This window comes from Pavona decussata, unplaced genomic scaffold (assembly GCF_977016875.1).
Source record: "Pavona decussata unplaced genomic scaffold, jaPavDecu1.1 SCAFFOLD_238, whole genome shotgun sequence".
NCBI lineage: Eukaryota > Metazoa > Cnidaria > Anthozoa > Scleractinia > Agariciidae > Pavona > Pavona decussata.
The window spans coordinates 1775614-1796161 of record NW_028145643.1 but is presented as its reverse complement, the minus strand read 5'-3'; the positions used below and the strand labels follow the sequence as shown (position 1 = coordinate 1796161).

The 20548-nt window shown below is 35.4% G+C and overlaps 2 protein-coding genes across 6 annotated transcripts; one reads left to right on the top strand and one right to left on the bottom strand.

Moving 5' to 3' along the window:
* The first annotated feature begins 59 nt into the window (after positions 1-59).
* On the top strand, positions 60-14997 carry LOC146457713 (disks large-associated protein 4-like). 3 transcript variants are annotated; one of them, XM_085091734.1, is made up of 6 exons: positions 60-250; positions 822-1426; positions 7996-8087; positions 9138-9212; positions 10048-10131; positions 11518-14997. In XM_085091734.1, exons 2-6 carry the CDS (start codon positions 1132-1134, stop codon positions 11791-11793), a joined length of 822 nt encoding a protein of 273 aa, XP_084947860.1. In that variant the 5' UTR covers positions 60-250; positions 822-1131; the 3' UTR covers positions 11794-14997. The 3 variants fall into 3 exon arrangements, with proteins under 3 accessions (XP_084947860.1, XP_084947861.1, XP_084947862.1); XM_085091735.1 differs by having other exon boundaries at positions 60-301; XM_085091736.1 differs by lacking the exon at positions 60-250 and adding an exon at positions 314-492.
* On the bottom strand, positions 13007-19334 carry LOC146457712 (LITAF domain-containing protein-like). 3 transcript variants are annotated; one of them, XM_085091739.1, is made up of 4 exons: positions 18973-19334; positions 17096-17748; positions 13664-16626; positions 13007-13419 (listed from the first exon to the last, which is right to left on the bottom strand). In XM_085091739.1, the coding sequence occupies exons 1-2, from the start codon at positions 19233-19235 to the stop codon at positions 17640-17642; spliced, it is 372 nt and encodes a 123-aa protein (XP_084947865.1). In that variant the 5' UTR covers positions 19236-19334; the 3' UTR covers positions 13007-13419; positions 13664-16626; positions 17096-17639. The 3 variants fall into 3 exon arrangements, with proteins under 3 accessions (XP_084947865.1, XP_084947864.1, XP_084947863.1); XM_085091738.1 differs by having other exon boundaries at positions 13007-16412; positions 16596-16626; XM_085091737.1 differs by having other exon boundaries at positions 13007-16626.
* Positions 19335-20548: the final 1214 nt, after the last annotated feature.

Here is a 20548-nt window from a genome sequence, read left to right as displayed (position 1 = left end):
TCATCAAAAATTATTTGGCCCCAGTCTCTTTCCTTCTCTCGACCTTATTGCGGTTTCCACTTCGTTGAAATCGGTTTCATTACGGACTGTTTGAAATTTTGTCACTTCTCGTCTTTTATTTGCACATTTCTTACAGAGGTCAAACGAATAAAACGGTTGTTCAAACAGGAGAGGCTTTTCGTGACGTATCCTGGGTTTAAAAGGAGCGGTCTTGGGAGATTGCAGGTGGCGGACTATCGTAAACACATTGGTAAGTGGAGCGTTACGCATTGTGCGTGAGTATCTTGCACGACAATAGGAGGTAAGAACTTCAAAAGCAACAATATTTTTTCACTGACACCTAGGAACCGTTTTACTTTAGTTTTGAGGCCTGTGGAGGCCAGTGAACGTTGAAATGGTTGTGTTAAGCGTGTGTGTTTGAGGTGTTTCGATTTCGCCGGATTTCAAGAAACAATTCGCGTCTATCGATCGTAATCACAACTTGAAAGTTTCGTAAGTATAACTGTCATAATTACTTGATTTAAACTTGACAGCACTATTACATTTAATAACCTCCCTTGAAACTCAAAGGTTGAATTTCCTGTCTTTCATGGAAAGTTTATTGATGTCATGTAAATGTCGGCAAGCATATAGAATGGCACGTACTAGTCAGAGCCGGTCGGTGTGTCTACTGAAAAACGGATTATATAAGCTTAAGCGTTCCGGTTTTTCAACCTTTTGGTGGCATTTACTGCCGCAACTGAGTAGCCACTAGCTTTTAGGTCCATACGTCTTTCAAGGCGATAAATTATTCACAATATTATCTCATTTCTCACATGCAGGGTGCGTAAACCGCAAGGCCGGAATTCCATAGATCTCCCCTCACTACGTGGTGACGAAACGCCCGAAGGGCGAAAGTATATACATATTGTATACATCACTTGAAATACATTATTGGCCCCGCTACGAAAATTTTTGCCGTAATATATTGGATCGGCGGTTTCAACAGACCAATTGTAAAGGTGACGAATATTTCTTCTTGTGAAACAATCGCCATTTCTTGTGATTTCTGCGTGCTTTTTTGTCATCTTGTCTGAGTTCTCGTCGTGGAGGCCGCCGACAAATCGAACTACAGTGTGCTTCAGTGAGAAAATGAATAGTACTGTACTTGTGAATGGAAGACAGAGATCAGAATTGGTAATATTCGTATCTAAAGGAAAAAGATATGGACCTATGATGGCTTCTATTCCCGCGAACAAGGAGAATGTTTCCCCCGAGAAAGAATTAGATTATTTGGCAGACAGCTTTCAAAAGGACCTTACAATGAATCACGCAGAAAAAGATGGACGCTATTTTCTTGACTTAATGGAAAAGGAGAGTGAACGACTAACGAGGCTTTGTCAGGGAACAGAGCAGGAAATGGCGACGAAATCACTCCCTGAAGACGGTGAGACATATTTTTTAGTCAGATAAAAAAATATGTACAATGTAAACGTTTGCAGGTGTAAACATATGTAGCACGTTTCCACCATAAATACATGTAGTTCAGTCTTAGGAACCATTTGAAGCGAAGGCCTTTTCATCGACTAAATGGAATTTAACTTGATGTTTTTAAATTGCATGTGTCTGTGCTTGCAAGTGTACTTTTCATTTTAACACCGTTGGTGATTTTGGCTCTGTGGTTTGGTCTTTGATTTCCCAAGGAACCCAATGTCTTGGGGGAAACTACCCCAAATACTGGGTGGAAAAGCGAGAGTTTTACAGATTAATTGTGGGTGGGAGAGTTTATTGAATAATTTCCGTAAGTGTATCTGATCTTCCAAGGAATATATACATATATTAAAAGACTTGAATTTTCTTGTCTCTGGGATGTGCTTGTGTTTAGAAGCTGCAAGAGTTACACTGTCTTCTACTGAATGCAAAAGAGCTGTCTAGTTTAGTCAGCTGTTTTTGGTCTAACTGACTCTGCTCCACACCTTAAGTTATTATCAGATATCCAGCTGAGACTACTTATTGGTGTTTAGAGACGGTCCATCTATTTCAAAACATTATGAAAATTTTGGCATTCTGTCAAGTTGTGTCCTCACTTAAATTCTCAAATTTTATGTGTATGAAGGTGGGAGACCAGGAGATTTGATTTATGCTAATCAGTGGTACTAAAAATACTATATTTTTTTCAGCAATTTTTTCTGGGCAAAAGGATAATTCTGGAAATAGGCTCATGATGGCCCAGTGGGTTACCCTGAGATTTTAGACAACCTTTTGTTACAATAGGGAGCCTAAGATATTTGAAGTTCTCGTACACAGCTATAGATTTAACAATGTAAATTTGTGGTGTAAAATTAGCCTTTCAATCTGTGGATTAACTTTTTCAGGTTTGTCAATGCCAATTGGGCCGTGTGAAAATCCTTTTCAATTGTCAAATCTGTAGTTTAAATAAATTATTTGTAGTTTAACTTTTTCAGGTTTGGAAATGTAAATGAGACCGTGTGAAAAAGCTATATGACTATCAAATCTGTAGTTTAACTTTTTGAGGTTTGTAAGTGTCAATAAGGCCGTGTGAAAAAGTTATTCAATTGTTAAATCTCTTTGTAATAAGAGGGTAGGTTTCCCTGGGAATAATATGTTACACTCTGGTGCAAAGTTTATATTCCAATATATTTGTGATATTTTCACAATTCTACAGCACTACAACAAACCATAGAAGCTAAGTGTGAAATCTATTGGTTATTATTTTTTGCGGAATAAATAACCAGTTGCAAACTAAATTATGATGATTTTGGTTGTTTACCTGTGTACCACTTCATCCCAGTTTCTAATTCAGGTGCTTTTTTATCATTTGAGTGCCAATATTGTGAGTTTTGTTTTGACAATTCCTCAAAGTGTTTCTAAAAGCAGGTTAGGACCATGCAAATTAAAGTGACATTTACATCAATTTGGAATTTCTCTTTATGTGTTTATATTTGGCATACTTTAGCAAGCAAACAGAAAAGTCTGAGGGTTCTACATGTAAAGGATATTGACGTAAACAGTAACTTCTTTGGACCTTTAAGGGCCATTTGGTCTTAAGAATAATAGTGAAAGATGAACTTAGTTAAATTAATGGCCTAATTACCTCCCACAAGTCTCCCAAAGCTCAGTGGTAGAGCGTCTGAACTAGTCATAGCTTTGACTCCAGTTGGGAGAACTCTGATTTTCCTTTTTTGAGCACATCCATGTCACCGACTGCAAAAAAACCCTCTATCATTGAAGATTAAATAATTGTCAGACTTGAATCAAAGATGGTATGATGTTTAAAGGCCCACCTTCATCTAAAAATTCTTGTGCTCATTTGTTATTGTTTACAAATGTTTCTATCGTTCAGTCTTACGATCTGATTGGTTTACCAGAATATTCTCGCTGGTGTGAAAATCTTTGCATATTCAATATGAATCAGAAAAGACAAATTGGATCAAATGGTTTCTCTTCAGTTGCTCTGATTTATTTGAATCTCTTTGCACCTACAAATGACATTTACTCCCCAAAGCACTGAATGTTGTCTGTAGTTCTTTGTGCAAAACTCTCAGCAAAAGATATTTTATGGTTTGGTTCCCAAAACTTTGAACAACTTTAAAATCGCTATAAGAAAGTTTGACGTCAGCTCTTTGTTGGACGATGGATGTATGCGTTGTTCTTGCTGTTCATCTATCTAGTTAATTGTCAAATAAATAATTTTTTTAAGTGTTAATTAATGATAATTAATGATTAGGTTTTTTTAACTTTACTTAATCTTAGTTGAATAGATTTTACTTTATATTTTTTTTGTTAGTCTCCCCAGTTAGTAGGGCACTTGTGCTCGGCTATCCAGATTTGAGACTTAAATGAAGTTGTTATTATTATTATTATTATGAGTGAAGCGGCGAAGAAGTCTAACAGTTAAAGTTCTCAACATTGCGTAGTTTTAGTCTTAAATTTTCACTGCATTGCTCTATCAGGTAAACAGTAATCTAAAATAGGGTGCTTCTTAGTTATTTATAGAAGTTGACATTAAGAGAAATTTCAAACTTGACTCGAGGATAGCTCACTGCTGGTCCAGTCCATTGCAATGTCATGGTCTGTCATGACATTGTTATTTCTACCTCAAATGAACTAGCAATGATATTATATGCTTAATTTGCATGTTTATGTACCAGCAGTTAACTAGGTACTAAATTATTATTTTCATTGAGTTGCATTTGACCACAGAAACAAATGAAGGAAAACCATTCCAGTTTTTTAAGTATCTGTTTGCAACTCTATTAACATGCATCGGGCAAGTAAAATTATCAAATCAACCTGGTAAAACTCACTCGCTAAGATCAGGTGTCCATAATAATCAGGAACATCGCTACAAAATTAATACTGGTCCAATGACCCCATCTTCTGTTAGCTGGAGATGCTAGTCCATCACGTCATTACCGTCACCAGTATGTCACTGGTTCTCCTTTATACACCAGGGTGAAGAGAGACTACAGCATGTGGAACAAAGTTTATTGTCTTAGGAAGCAAGGCAGGAATTAACAGAGACCAATCTAGCCTCCACCCATTTTTTATGGTGTCTTTCTGTGGGTGTTGAATACACATACCTGCACTGTATTAAAATAAGCATTTGATGGTTCCTTGTGATAATATACAACTGAAATTTGAAATTGTAAATTATTATATCTGGTCAATGTGCCAGGGTAGAGAAGAATGCAATATCTTAATGCTCATTGTAATGTGGGTGAGTAAACTTTCCTAACAACCTCAAGATTGTTTCCATTTACGCCAATTCCTTTAAGGCTGATAAATATAAATTAGCCTGTTTCACATGAAGAATGCATATCGAAAGTTTATTATTTTTTCAACTTGAAAAAACATTAATCACCGCCTGATCCTTTTATAGACAATAAATATAGCTTCATTTCTTGGCACAAAGATAAGTCGAGGCCAATCCTGTTAATTGTCCACTTGTCTGTGATGTCAAATTTCCAAATTTCAATATATTTGAAACTTCCTATATGTGAGTGCCTCTGGTCTCCTAGCCAATCCCTTTCCCTGATAGGTTTAACTGACAGGTGACAAGAATCTTCAAATGATCAATAATATTATGAAATATTGTTTTGACAGAGGGAGGTATAGGGCATTTTGTGAACTGTGAATTGTTACACCTACAGTTTGAAACAGATACATAAACTGAGATTTGTTAGAGTTATTAGTGAATTGAATGCTATTGATTGCTTGCCTTAAACTGTGGTTTTGAATACTGTGTCTTACTATTATTAATTATACCCTGGCGAAGAGCTGAACTTTACATGAATTGGCTATTACGTTCTGGACCCTCAGTTTCTCCCTGCCAACCACACCCTTTGAATGAATCTCTGTGTTCTTACACTTGTGTTCCAAGCTTGGCAGTAATGGTTAAAATGGAAGAAGTCTCCTGGATGGATGACTTCAAGATCAGTGGCAATCTGTCTATTTACAATGTTATTGCACTGAAAAAGAAAGGGTCATTGATTTGCATGTTGTGGGGTGTGAAAGTCAACGCAATAGTGACAAGGGAACTCCAGACTGACAGTGAGCCACTTGACATTTTTAAATTTCAGTGATTTGTCAGAGTGATAAATCAGTCGAAGTGGGTGTTTGTCTTCTACTTCAATGCATAACTTTTTCACGATGTATTTGCATGCCAATTTCCAATATGTGCAGTCACTGTCTTTTAAATATTATTTCATGACTTATTGATAAAATTCATGAGTAATGTTCATTTACAAATTTTCAGACAGGGTGTTTAAAACTCACTGGACGTAAAATGTGTAGACCATCAAAATATCTATGAAATGAATACTGGATTTTGAAGTGGGTTTTAGATTTAGAAGGAAAATAGTATCCCCTGCAGAGTAATTAAGTTTTTCATTATTGAATTATTTCCTGACATTTTTTCTAAAGACTTGTGCTTCCGTGGTGACTTGATGGAGTTAATAATTCTTGTCAAGATTAATTTGATTTTATTGATATCTCAAGATTTTTCTAAAATTTTATGACATTGCAATAATTATTTTTATAGAATTTAATTTTTGGATTATGAAGGTGCTCCAAATTGGTGTCCCTGAGATGATTTAACCAAAATTTATCAAAATTTATTTTTACCAAAAACTTTTCATTTGTGTTAGGCGCATGTTGATTGGTGGTTTGAATGTTTGAAATCAGTTCAGCTTAATGGATTGGCAGTAATTTTACGGTGTGAATAAAAAGGCACAATATTCATGACTAAAAAAACAATAAACACTTTGATGTGTTAATTTTCATAGGCAGCCACCGAATGACACAGATGTAAACAAAATGGCATTGAAAGATCCACTTAGTTATACATGAATTGTAAAGTAAGTGCCGACTTTCCGACCCCTCCACTTCCAACCATTATCACTTTGTGCAAGCCTAACTGCTTCTCCTTAGCATTTAGAATGTGCACCAATCAAAAGCTTTATTTCCACCGCAGCTTGTGACAGAATCAACACCCTTCCTCCTGCAAGTAATTTGCTCTTAAAGTTGAATAAAAGTGTTCACTATTCTTAGATTTTGCCATCAAAGTGGGGGGAAATAAAGGAATATTTATCAATACTGGTAAATGCTTTGTTAGTTTGTGAATCATTCACTGATTGGCTGTAGGTACGTCAATTTTAACTTGCTCATTAATACACTCTCGCTCAATATCTTGTTCACCCACCCACTCAATCACAAATAATAATATTAAAGGTCATTTTGGCTTCCAAATATCACTTGATGGTTTAATATCCTATGGTTTATTGATAATTTGCTTTTCGTCTATTTTTTGTTATTAATAGCTTATTTTTTAGTTGTGAACTACAAGATTACAATTTTTGAACCTCAGAAGGGGCAAAGCAAATGCAATTTCACTTTGAAATGCTTTGCACAATTCCATTGCCAGTAAATATTTTTTCAAATGAATTTTTTTGCCTTTTAAATCTTTTTTGGAACCAATCAATATTTAGAAGGCATGGCCATCAAGGTCTACATGTATGTTTGCATATTAAAAGTTCCCCGCCTCTCTTAGTGCTTGACAAGTTCAAGTAGAAGCCACCAGAATATTCCAAAAATGTATGAAGTATGTCACTTGTAGTGACATCTTTGATTAGCACTTAGCTTTTTAAATGTTTGAGTGTGGTCTAGTGGTCTAATTTTTGTACTGTACTTCAGTTGGTATATTTAAAAAATAAGTTAATCTAGTTACTAGTAATTTTCACATGTTGAAAAATGTTTTGTACAGTCATATTTTTAGCACCCTTGTTTTATGAAATGTCTCACTTTTGTAAACTGCCTTTAGTTAGAACTTTTGGATTTTGGCACTATATAAATTGTCATAATTGTACTTGTAATCAGTGATGAGTAGACGGGCATCTTTCAGCACTTTGTTTTGTTTAGATAACTTTCAGTTTCTCCAAAGGCAGGTACAATAGACCATTTCCGAGTTGCTTTGAACCTCATTGTGAAAGCGAGATTAAGTGCAAAGTTTTTGTTATAAAAATTAGTTTTCATTCATATGCAAACAAAACTAATTTTCATATGAAAAGTTTTGCACTCAGCCTCGCTTTCATAGTGAGGTTCACAGCAACTCAGAAATGGGCTATTACCCAGGGCCATGCTTCTAATAAAACCCCTACATGTATATCTGGATGTCGCAGTTTGATAACCTGCTGACACTGGTTTGACCCAAGGTTATTTCCTTGATCATGCTTGTAGAAAAGCAACCGGTCTGACTCCTGCCAGTTGGAAGTCGTAATTTGTAATTGGTCCATTTGTAATTATTTTGTTTCCATAATTGTGGTTTCTTTCATTAGCCCTGAAAAGTCCCTCGTACTAAGAGATTAATATTCATTTTAGAAGGTTGGTAAGTTTACTTTAAGAGAGTAAAGGAAGGTTATTTTCATAAAATAATTATCATACAATATAAATAGCTAGATAATATTTGTTACCTGTTGTTTAAATTATGTCTTGCAGCTTGTGGAAAAATCCGGGCAGCCAATGGCAAGGCAATGCTTTTGGTGAATAAAAAGTTTAAACAATTTAGAGGACTTTGTGACATGAATTTGGTGAGTGTGCAAATGAATCTGTTGGTGTGAATCTCAACTATTACACGGGACATGAACTCCCTGTTGAGCAACTGTAAAGCCGCCGTTACACGTTGAAACTTTTAGCTGAAACTTGTGTGCAACGGCGCTGCGAAACAAGTTTCAGCAGGTGTTGCGCCGTGTAACATGGTCGGTTTCGTGAAACTTTTTCAAACTTCCGTTGCGAGACAAGTTTCACGAAAAGTAGAACCGCTTTCTACTTCTGCAACGGCTTGCAACGGTCGCAGTGGTGAAAAAGCAAGAGTTTCACCGTGTAACACCACTTCGTGAAACTTGTCTCGTTTGCCGTTGCACGCAAGTTTCAGCTAAAAGTTTCAACGTGTAACGGCGGCTTAACATGTTTGAGGCTCTGAATGTGTTTGTCATTCTGTTCTAGAATATACATTATCAAAGCAGTTGCTGCTTGACTCAGAACAGAAATTACTTCATTGTAGGAAGTCAATGCTCCATGAAATTAAACCCCTAATATCAAAGAACAAATTCTCCTATCTTGCGCCCATACTTTTCCTATAAACATGCTGGGGAGAAGTTGTTAAAATATCAAGAAAATCCACCTTGGGCTATCATATCCTTAATTCTCATGACCTCAGGGGTTGAATGAGCATTGATATTACAAGGAGAAATTTGATACTGATCACTGTTAGGGCTTAAAGGGGTGAATCTGAAAACATTCCCTTAAATTTAAAACTGCTCCAAGCCAAAGAATAGAAACTCTATTATGAAAGTTAGTAGAATAGTAAGGATTTTTAAGAAAGCTTAGAACACATACATCCTGTGGGATTTTTGAACATTTTAAAATGTTTTGAGCATTAAATTTCTCTGACACTAATTTCTACCGTTTTTACCTCACATTCTGAACACATTCTTTAGTGTAGGTCATTCAAAAATAAATATTAAACAGCAACTCTGGTTGTCACATTGAAACATTTGAATACCTCATTTAGAACCTTTCAAGTTCCTTCTTGTATTTCCTTATTTTTATTTAATATTTGTATGTTCCTTTGTTATCAGGGTATTGGTGAGACTAACGGTAGAAGACCAACTAACGGAGATCTTGCAGGATTTTGGGATATGGTCATGATACAGGTATGCACAGCCTCTAAAAAAAAGTAGGCAAAAATTGCTACAAAAGACCGTCTCTGTTTGGCAATTTTTGAAAAAGTACATTCCTAAAAATGTTGGAACCTCATATCATGAAATCTGAAATAAGTTGGCCATTGAGACACTCAAGTTCCACCGCATATGGTATGTAGGAGGTTTTAAGATTTAGTATACAGTCTATTTATGCTCTTTCCATCTTACTTTGAGCCAAGAAGAAAACAATTCACTCCACATTATAAAATGATGTGGTAATGTTGTTTGATTGTGCCTTTGATCATTCTAATGTTAAAGGGCGCTATATAAGTAAAGAAATTATTAAATGATACACAGCAGTGCACTAGTGAGCATGCTTTAGTGTTATTGAGCAATTAACAAATCGACGGCAGTTTTCTATGGTCTATACTCTTATAGACCATAAAATGATGCCATAAAATGTCCAAAACTTGGCAGTGAAATCACTCGCCTCCGGCTCGTGGTTCCACTTGAGTTTTGAACATTTTTTGACGTCATTTTATGGTCTATAAGAGTATAGACCATAGAAAACTGCCGTCGATTTGTTAATTGCTCAATAACACTAAAGCATGCTCACTAGTGCACTGCTGTCTATCAGAGTGCTCAGTCTTCTTCCTTCTTCCTTCGGAATGCTATAGAAAAGGTCTCTTTTTTAGCAGGGGAATCCTTTCTTTTTTTTTGGTATAAAGTACAGCATATGCTATGCATTCTTTATGTTTGGGAACTAAAAGTTTCATTTTTTTGGTGGTATATAAATTAAACTTGCATTATTATGTGTTGAAGTGAACATTCTTCTCTAAATGCATAGGTGGATGATGTCAATCACATGTTTACCCATATAGACGAATTACGAAAGAATGGTTGGATACCACTACCTCCCCCAGCAGATGAGGTATCCTTATTTCATTGTTACTTTTTCACACACTTCTAAAGGGTGATTTACACGGTACGACTTTGACACATGCGATAACCTCACGACAGGTCTACAACTCGAATTGTTTCATGTAAATCAGACCTAAAACTTGCTGTGTACATCACAAAAAATGTCGTAGGATCGTACAATCACACACTTAATTCAATGTTGAAGATCATCACTTGTAGCATAGAGCATGAAGTGTGAACAGTAACTAATATTTAACTCTGATGATTTTGGATAGATGCTATTGGAAATAAAGAAAATGTCGTACAATTGTAGGTATAAGCAAGGTTGAGTGATGAGAGTTGTGTGCGATTTTTTGCATGAGGCGAGCAGTGCATGCCCTAGAAATCGCATGCGACAGTCGTAAGCAAAAGTTGTACCAAAGGAAGACACATACCACAAGTTCTAACTGCCCTACAATGCAAACCTCATTAGGTACCATGCCTCTCACATAATCACAACATTGGCCAACAGCATCCTTTTGATGCAATGTAGATCTTCTTTGAGTGATACAGAAGTGATGTCCTTCAAGTTGACCATTGTTGCCTGTTCATTTATTCATTATACCAACCCTTAAGTTACAGGGAGGTGTCAATAGAAGATACTTTTTACAGCAACATAACAAAAGCCCACAAACAACTTGCTGGCAAGTCACCAACACACAACTGACGAGTCACCAACAGTTTACTGCCCCGACACTTTGTTTCGGGTAAAGTTAAACTCTTGGCCAACTTTTGGTCATTTGTTGGCCAATAGTTAACCAACAGTTGGGGCTGATGTTGTTGCAGTTGGGCCTCCACCCACTTTTAAGGAAGCCAAAGTTTCCTTTGTGCTTACACACACTTAATTCAATGTTAAAGATCATCACTTGTAGCATAGAGCATGAAGTGTGAACAGTAACTAATATTTAACTCTGATGATTTTGGATAGATGCTGTTGCAAAGAAAGAAAAAAATTGATGGGGTGAAATCTCTTTTAGGTGTTAAATTACTTCAACAAATATTGCAGCATTGGTTCAATTAATAGTATTCTTACTCATAGTCCATTCACAGTGAATTTGCAACATACAAAATATATACTAATTATCATAAGAGTGTTTTAGTGCAAGGCAACTTTACAGGAGTAGTAGGCAGAAAAAGCGACATACAAACGGATCTTGAGGAATGTTAATGTGAAAGCAGCAAATCATGAGATTTGCTGGCCATTGGTAAAAAGATGCTTGTCCAACACATGGTAGCTACGTTATTTTGTCATGGTGTCCAGTAATTTCTGGTAACCTTTTGTATTTGTAAGTTGAAAGGGAAATGACATGGAGCATTGTAACTATTTATTACAAGAATATTTCTTTGACTTATGCAGGTTGATGGTGCAAAGAGGTCGTCACTAACTCGCCAATCATCACTAACTCGCCAGTCATCACTCACTCGGCAGTCATCACTTTCAAGGCAGGCGTCACTGGGTAAAGACTCACTAAGACGGCAAAAATCAAAAGAAGAAGTGAAAGCTACTGAAGCAGAACAGAGGGCTGCTGCAAGGCAGAGATTGGCTGCAGCAAAACGGACTGCTAGGCAACGAATGCAACAGAAGAGTAATCCATTGGATAATGTGGAGATATTTTGCTCACCCAAAAAGTAAAATTGTTATTTAAAGGTTCATTATAAGAGAATAATATAGTTTGTAGAAACATATTTATGGAAGAATTTTTAAATTGAAGTAAGGAACTCTTTAGTAATAATTATAAATCGAGGTTGTGTACAGTTAGAAAACCAAATGCTTCAATAATGCAAGTACTAAGTTTTAAAAAATATCAACAAATTTAATAATAATTGGGAAGTTGTTAATTTATTCTCGGTGAAATGAACTGAAAGGAAATTAGTTAATGACAATTTTTGGAAAGTAGTAAAAAAAATGTTGTCCTTACAGTAATGATCAAGTCTCATTCCAAGTTTTTCTTCAATACTTTCTGTAACTGTTACTCTTCAATTTTTTTTAAATGGCAATTCTGAAAACAAAACACAGCAACATTACTGGTACTTCAGATCATGATGCTGGTTCTTTAAAAGCGGAGTAGATCACGCCATTGGAAATTGTGTGCTTGTTTTAAACTTTTAACTTACTAATTCTTCACATTAGTCTGGATATTTCTCATATTTGTTTAATTAACATTGAGGTAATAATAATTGAAGGACTGAGAGCATAACCGACCCTAATGACTTTTCAGATTGCTTTTTGTCGTTTTAGCTCAGATTCACCAGAGTTTTCGCATGTGGCCTTGAATTCCTTTGGGATATGTTGCTCCATTGTTTTACCTGCTGCTTTGCTCTTTATTTTTTGTTATAAAATGGAAATGTTGTCTGTAAAATATTGGAGCAATGTTTCCTGAAGGAAATCAAGGCCACATACAAAACCTCAGGTGAATCTGAGCTAAAACAACGAAAAGGGACCTGAAATACACAGAGGTTGGTCATCCCCTGAGCCCTTCAATTGTTATCCCCTGTTTGTGGGAATTTAATTGAATTAAAATTGAATTGTGTAATGATATTATGAGAAATAAGATGTTGTTAAATAAGTGGCTGGACAATTTTTATCATATCACAGTGAAGGGAACCAATGTTAAATTTTTTACAAGAAACTTTACATGCAGGCTTCTTGCAGTATTTCTAGTGAGTGGACATAGTTAAAGGAAGTGTTGTAAATATAAATAGTACAGAGTGATGAAGTGTTTGCTTTTTAATAACCGTTTATTTCAAATATGGCATTGTTTTACGCTGAAATCATACGTAAAGCAATAATTTAAAGAACCAACAACTAAAGAAGGATGTTTTAAACAGAAAACGGTTTAAATTTCCATTTTTTATCTCACTTTTATTGGTAACAAAGATTGTAAGAGATGGTCTTTCCACCAATTGACATTCCAAAGTTTGCTCAGACTAAAATATTGTTAGACTTCATTCTTTGCCTTTGTATTCATGCATCTTGCTTATATTATTGGTACATTTATGAGTGTATTGTACCAGAGATGGAGTGAAGCAGCCATGTGAAAATATATATACAAGAGCCCTATTTCAACAAGGTACACATTTTCTTAACACTTTTGTTAACCTTGCCAGAACAGAAAGTTTATTTTGTGGTTTGATTGCATTCCCATTGTACACCCTAGTAATTTAAATCTCCAAAGCCCATTGATCTGGAACCAGGATAAATTAGTAAGAGTGGTTTTACCTACAATAGCACCTTGAAAAAAATCAGTCATATATTGATCTGGCTCCAGTTGTTCAAAGAGTGGATAACTTTATCCACCAGATAAGTCGCTATGCAGGGGAGCAAATGTACTCCAACCAATGCTTTTGGCAAGTTTTTCGCACAATCCCATTCTTAAATTTGACATGTGCTTCTACTCTATTCGCAAATTATAGGACTATCATGAAAATCTTGCACACATTTTATCTGCCGGATAGCGAACTATCCAGTGGATAAAATTATCCGCCCTTTGAACTACTGGGACCTGAAATGGCAGCCACCTCTTTGCTCTAAATACCCTCTCACCCCACCATATGTTTGCAGACAACAGAAGTGTCAACATCCCTCTTGTCTGCACCAGTTAATCAAGGTTAGTACAAAGATGTGGCTCTCAAACAAAAGAAAACAGTAGAATCAGTGTGAGCATTTATGAAAATAATGATGATGACTTTAATATTAAAGTAAGACATCTATCGACTACAATACTGCACAATTTCTGTAATTTGTGAATAGCCAATGTATGGTAGTGGCTTAAGGACGGTGCCTACTAATATCAAAGTATTTTTAAACAGGTTTATGACTATGCAGGAAAAGCAGATCTTAGCAAGGGCTGTTGGAATCCAAAAAGAAAAATTGGGGGTAACCACACATTTTTTAGAGATAACCAAGCAACAATAATTCTAAAAAGTTCCAAAATGCAAAACAATGTATGAAATTTTTTCCCAAATTAAAGCTTAACTATCTCTGAAAAATGTGTGGTTACCCCCAATTTTCTTTTTGGATTCCAATAACCCTTGGGAAGATCTGCTTTTCCTGCATAGTTATAAAATATCTCTGTTTTAGCAGGCAGCACCATAAAGAAACCCGTCTTTCTTTTCAGAGATCCGTAGAATGTATATGCAGTTGCAAAAGGAGGCACCGTCCTTAACTTGCATATAATTTTCATAGTTTATGTAAAACCACTGGAAGAGAAATACTTGAAGTAAAAATTTTAAAATTAATCATTTTGGCTACTACTAATAAAAATATTAATGTGATACAGTTTGACAGAAAGTACCCATTGTATCCATTGACACGTTTTAATGACATGCCTTTGACATAAACCGTGAACTGAAATACTTTTTTTCATGTTGGGTTCAAGTTTATGCACACATGCATTTTTTGCAAAGATTTTATTATATGCTGCAGGAGAATGTCAATTAAGATTATTAATAAATTTTTATCTTTCCATGATACACAAGTACAAGAATTTTCTGCTCTTATTTGAATTTAGTCATCTTCAACTTTGTGTGACAAATGTGTAAGCAAACTATTTTTGATTGTGATCTTGAAAACTTGCATTATTTTTAAATGTAGTGGAGTTTGATGTTTTACTTAGTTTTAATTATTAATTTACCATAAATAATTAAGTCATTAAGCCATCCCATCATGGAGACATGACATGCATGCTCAAATATACTCAGTGGCCTGCTGCACTGTACCAAGATGATGTTTTGTTTAATTTATAACTCAGAAGTAGGTTACTCGTGTGACGATCATGTCAAGGGTGGCCTTATTGTATTTCACATATTGAGAAGAAAATAAACTGTTACAATTGGGGGATTATGACTTTTCTTGTAAATCCATAACGTCTGAGCAATCAGATTTCTTCCCAACAGCATGAGTGAGGAAAAGCTGTGCTTCGAGCCTAGGCAACCCATGTGGCCTCAGCTTAACCCTTTACGCCCAAATAGTAATCAGCATCCAATTTCTCCTTGTAATATCAATGCTTATCGACCCCTGAGATCATGAGAATTAAGGATATGATCAACCAAGGTGAAATTTCTTAATATTTTAATCATTTCTCCTCAGTATTTTTATAAGAAAAGTATGGGGGCAAGATAGGAGAATTTGTTCTTTGATATTAGGGGTTTAAGGGTTAACCCACATTTTTTTAGCAGGAAGCAAAAAAAGAGTAGTGCTACTACTTCTTTATGGGACTCCATCACAAGTTTACCACCAATGGTGTGTCGCCAGACTCCATTTGTACACCTCGCTGAAGAGAGAAAATGAGCAACATGACGTTGGCAACAAGAGCTATTCTCCAAATTTCTCAACAATAATTATTGTTGAGAAAGTTGGAGAATTTTTTGGGGTTGGAAATTATATCTTTTTCATCAACAACAACAATAGTAACAAGAAAAAAAATATATTTTGTGTCTACTCCATTAATTTTTTTGCAACAGTACTTCGTATTGAAGGTTAATTTACTTCATTCTGTTTATTTGGCCATGTAAACAGCCACTGATTTTATATTCAGTTCTTTGCTACCTGTCACAAATTTCCTCTGTTAAAGTAGACAATTAAGACTTGTCTGAGATTTAAAAGATCTCTTATTTGCACAATTTTGTTCTATGGCAAATTATGACCCTTGTCTCCAGTATGCAATTGACATATATTCTACTGAATTGAAGGCAATTGGGTAGGCTAATGCCTCACACCAACTGAAAATGTTTTGCTATATTGGTTTGACGAGATGAAAACCAGTGACAGAAAGGAAAGACTTAGATCATATGTAGAGTTCAAGTAAGCTCTAGATTGTGCTTCCATTTTGGTAAATTTGAAGTAGAAAGAAAATTGTATAACAAGGTTAAGCTTTGATGTGAATGGAGCATAACATGAAGTAACTAAAAACAAGTCATCAGATTACGTAATTAACAGAAATATTAATTTTATTATTGTTATATTATTTCATGTAATATATTCAACTTATTAAAAAACAACTATAAAGCATATCTAAATTCTAATGGTAGCCGTTATATTTCACAATTATGCGGTCTCTGTTTTTTTTTGGTGTTGTGTATCTGCTTGTCAATGTTCATGGAGATGGACAGGTTTGACAAAAGTCTGTCAATTTTGCCATTTTATGAATTTCTTGTGGGAAGTAGAAAAGAAGTGGGGTATTTGACTTTGTAAATTTTTGGAGCTTTTTTATAAGTCACATCTTATCTAAATGTTTACTAAAATGTTTATATCTGTGGCCGTGTTTATAACACGGCCTCCAAGAAAAGCAGCATTTATTGTTTAGCTTTGGTTTATTATTTTTTAACTTTTATAATCCTAGTTAGGTAGATAGATAGTTAGTTGATAATGATAATCTAAGTAGCTGATGGAAAAACCGTGTATAAATAAAGTTATCCTATCCTATCCTATCCTACCTAAATGTTAACTTACAAGAAAGCAAGAAAACTATGTTAACTCCCGGGGGAGGGGGGGGGGTTGGGTACTCCCATATATGGGCTATATAGGTACGTGCCGCGAGATAGGGTATGGTTTTTGAGGTTCTCAGTCCTTAAATAGGGTATCATTTTTTCCTTATTTAGCAACGCGTTCCTGGATTAGTCCTTAGATAGGGTACCTAAATTGTATCAGTTAAATTGAAGCTTGTAAGCGCCACGTTTTACGAAAAAGAAATGGCTTTTTAAAACTGAAGTTTCCGCTGAAGTATTAGAAAAGCGATTTTCATAGGGATTTGTGTTTATCCGTGCACATTAGCCGGTGCTTGGGTCCCTTAAATAGGGTGTCATTTTTCGGGTTTGGTCCTTAAAAAGGGTATCCGTTTTCCCTTCCTTTACCCTTAAATAGGGTCAGAGTTCAAGAACCTTCGCGGCACACCCCTATCGAAAATTTTCGGGAGCACCCCCCCCCCCCCCCTAACCTGGGTTAACTCCAGCTGTCATCCAATCGTAAGAATGTAATTACATGATGTCCATAAAAAAAACATTAACATGATTAGTCAAAAGATCCTAAGAGTAGATATATCAGCTAGAATATTGTATGACATATTACAGTCAACCCAGGTCACGCGTGAACAATATTTTTGAAATTTGAACAGAGTTTTGAAATTTACATGTCAGTTTTGAAAATCGCCAACGAGATTTCAGAGTTCCCGTATAAATTTCCCTGGCTTATTGACGGTATAAAGCTATGAATTTTTCTTTACATTGCAAACTTGAATATTTCAAGAATAACAATTGTTTCCCAAGTATTTTGAATCTTTTTTTCAGTTAATGCGTCTTTTTCGGAACGATTTCCAGAGAAATGTCCAACATTCCGCTCACACGTCGGACATTACAAAGAGAAATTCGAATGTTCATTTCATTCTTGGAAATACTGTTCACGCGTGACCTGGGTTGACTGTAAACATTACTGATGATCTATATATCGATGCATGAGTGATTGGTTATAAAATGGTTATTGTTTTACACGCGTCTGTAGACGCCCACTTGATTTCTGCAGTTAGGACAGCTATGGATGACATCCTTGAGGGCGTCAATGCAGAAGGGGATCAAACAACATCCAAGCCATCCTCTACGGATAAAGTAAAAAATAATGATATTAATAATAAGCAGTGTCCATTTATGATATATTTTATACCTTCACACACAGAGAATTACTTTAAAAAAACCATGAGAAGCTGAAGGCCATTATATACTAGAAATACGGGTCGGACTCGCAAAACCTCGCGAAGCTAGGGCTGGGTGGAAAGCTCTCTTTACTCGTATTGTAGCATCAAATGAGGAGATTAAAAGGTTTCTGAACATAGCAACGATTTTGATGAGCATAGTGTTTTTGTAGTTCCACAGGTTAATTTGCAGTTGAAATCTATTTCTGACACGAGGAAATGTAGCATTTCCCACGGAAAATTATTTTACCACGGCCACAAAACGTGTAATTTCTCCAATGCAATCTTTCACCAAAATTTGATCTGGCAATGAAAACAAAGCTTTCCCGATGTATGCAAATTTTGCTCAAACAAAGTGCGCCTGATGCTAGTCTGTCTTCCAACCTGTTGCTACCTAGCAACCTTCCCTTTGTCTGACGTCATTCATACTTTGTTTTTCACTGTTGCAAGGCAACACTACCAACATCTTCAACAAAATATATATATATATATATATATATATACCCCTCGAGCAACTCTTACGCTTTTCTTGTGCTCTCCAAACTTCCCACCTGCATCCATAACTCAATATATGCACGCTAAGCATGAACCGATTCTTAAATACTATATTATATTTTTATTAATAGATCTATTCATCATAAAAATAATAATTAATGATATATTACTGTATACTACAGCCATGTATAATAATATAGAACTTTACAATAATTGTAAGCTTGATAAGGGGCTCTCCTTGTAAAGCCCCAAAGGGTTTGTAATTACTTTGAAATGGGCAAATAAAATGATTGAGTGATTGACTGATTGATTGATTGATTGATTGATTGATTGATTGATTGATTGATTGATTGATTGATTGATTGATTGATTGATTGATTGAAATATATATACCCGGAATGTACACAAAGTAATAATTTGTTTTTAACAGTTTCACGTTCTCTAGCTAGCCTGTCGATCTCTACAGCTTTAAATAATCTTTACCCTCGGGAAGACAAAAATTGAGCTGTATACTTCGCCTTTCTGTTGGTGAATAAAAACCTTAAGCGTGACGAGATATTGTACATGTTTATTTGTCAATTTTTCTCCGAGTCATCTCACAGCAACATTTGGGAGGAAAATACCAAAAATCTTACCCCATAAGCGCAACACCACCACAAGCTATCCAAGCCAAGGTGCCATTTGTGTATATAGTGGAAGTAACAATGCTGGCTTGACAATAAGGGCAGATCATCGCTATAGGATTCTCAAAGAACCTCATACCAATGAGGACTTGATTCGGCTGTTGTATGACTGTAGTTGTAGCAACTGCTTGATATCCTGGTTGCTGTTGATATGCTGGTGGAGACCGCTTAATATCATAACCTGGTGGACCAGGGTAAGCCGGTGGCTGTTCCATTTTCTAAGGCGTTCACTTGATCGCGTGAAATTAAATCAGTTCGTTCGTCTCCTTAGGCAGCTCGACTTGCTCACGCTATCCTTGTTTGTTGATGTCATAGATCTTAAAATAGAAACGCTGATTCACCCCTATGTCACGTGATTTTAGACTCACGTGATTCCTGTTTATTTTTGTATTTTATTTGTATTTGGGTTGTATTTTTGTATGTATGAATTTCTTTCCTTTTTATTTCGTGATTTTGATCTTTCTTTCTTCCCTTTATTTGGTGACAGGCATTTACTTTTTGCAGGGTACTGTTATTTGTAATAATTATTAATTTTATTTTAGCACAAGTGAGCAGTAGTGCAAAGAGCGTTAAATTGAAATAATAATAATAATAGTAATAATAATAATAATAATAATAATAATAATAATAATAATAATAATAATAGACTAATAATCATTCATGTTATTTATGGATTTTTAAAACAAACTTATATTTCAACTACGGTACATGTAACTAAACTTCAGTCTTCAGGGCCAGAGCTACAAATTATGAGAAAAAAAATTAAACCACTCTAAAAATTTAACTAAATGAAAATAAATGTAAGTAGTAGTGTTTATGTGTAAACAGGAGGAAAGGTAAAAATTAAAAAAAGACAAGAAATGAAACTAAAGGTCAACGTCCATTGCATTGGTAAAGACCATCTGGTGATAGTTTCTCTTTCGTGATGGCTTACGAAAAGGCACGCAACAACAGTGGTCAGATTTTTGCATTAAAAATCTCAATATAAAAAAAATTAATGAAAGATGAAACATGAACTTTGCTTTCCATTTTCCATCCTCCATTTAGAGTGTCATGTTGTATTTTCCAAAATTTCAAATTTTGACAGTTTTTTGTTTGTTTTCATTTGACCTTGTAAGCCAGCTACCTTGCCTAATGTATGTTATTAAGGAATCTAATTGCTTCCCATATTTAGAGTCAACCTGTTTCAGGTGTTTAGATGGTGCAGAGTTGCACAAAGAAAACTGGCTCTTACAAGCAAATGATAATTAGCTGGGCGGACCCTTAGTTCTTACTTTTTGTACACTGCTCCCTAATATCCGAACACCTGGACAGGCTATTAAGATAATTATCTTGTGGGGAACAAGACACAGTAATCCCACACTGTCACAGCTTTCGCATTTCCAGATTTAATGGCAGAAGTTCAAGTTTTCTCTCTCACAAGAATTTACTCCGGCCACCATAGATAGTTTTTTTCAGCCACAATTGAACTGACCCTTATCTCTTACAAAATCTTGGCTTTAAACAATGTTTCCAGACAAACAGGCAG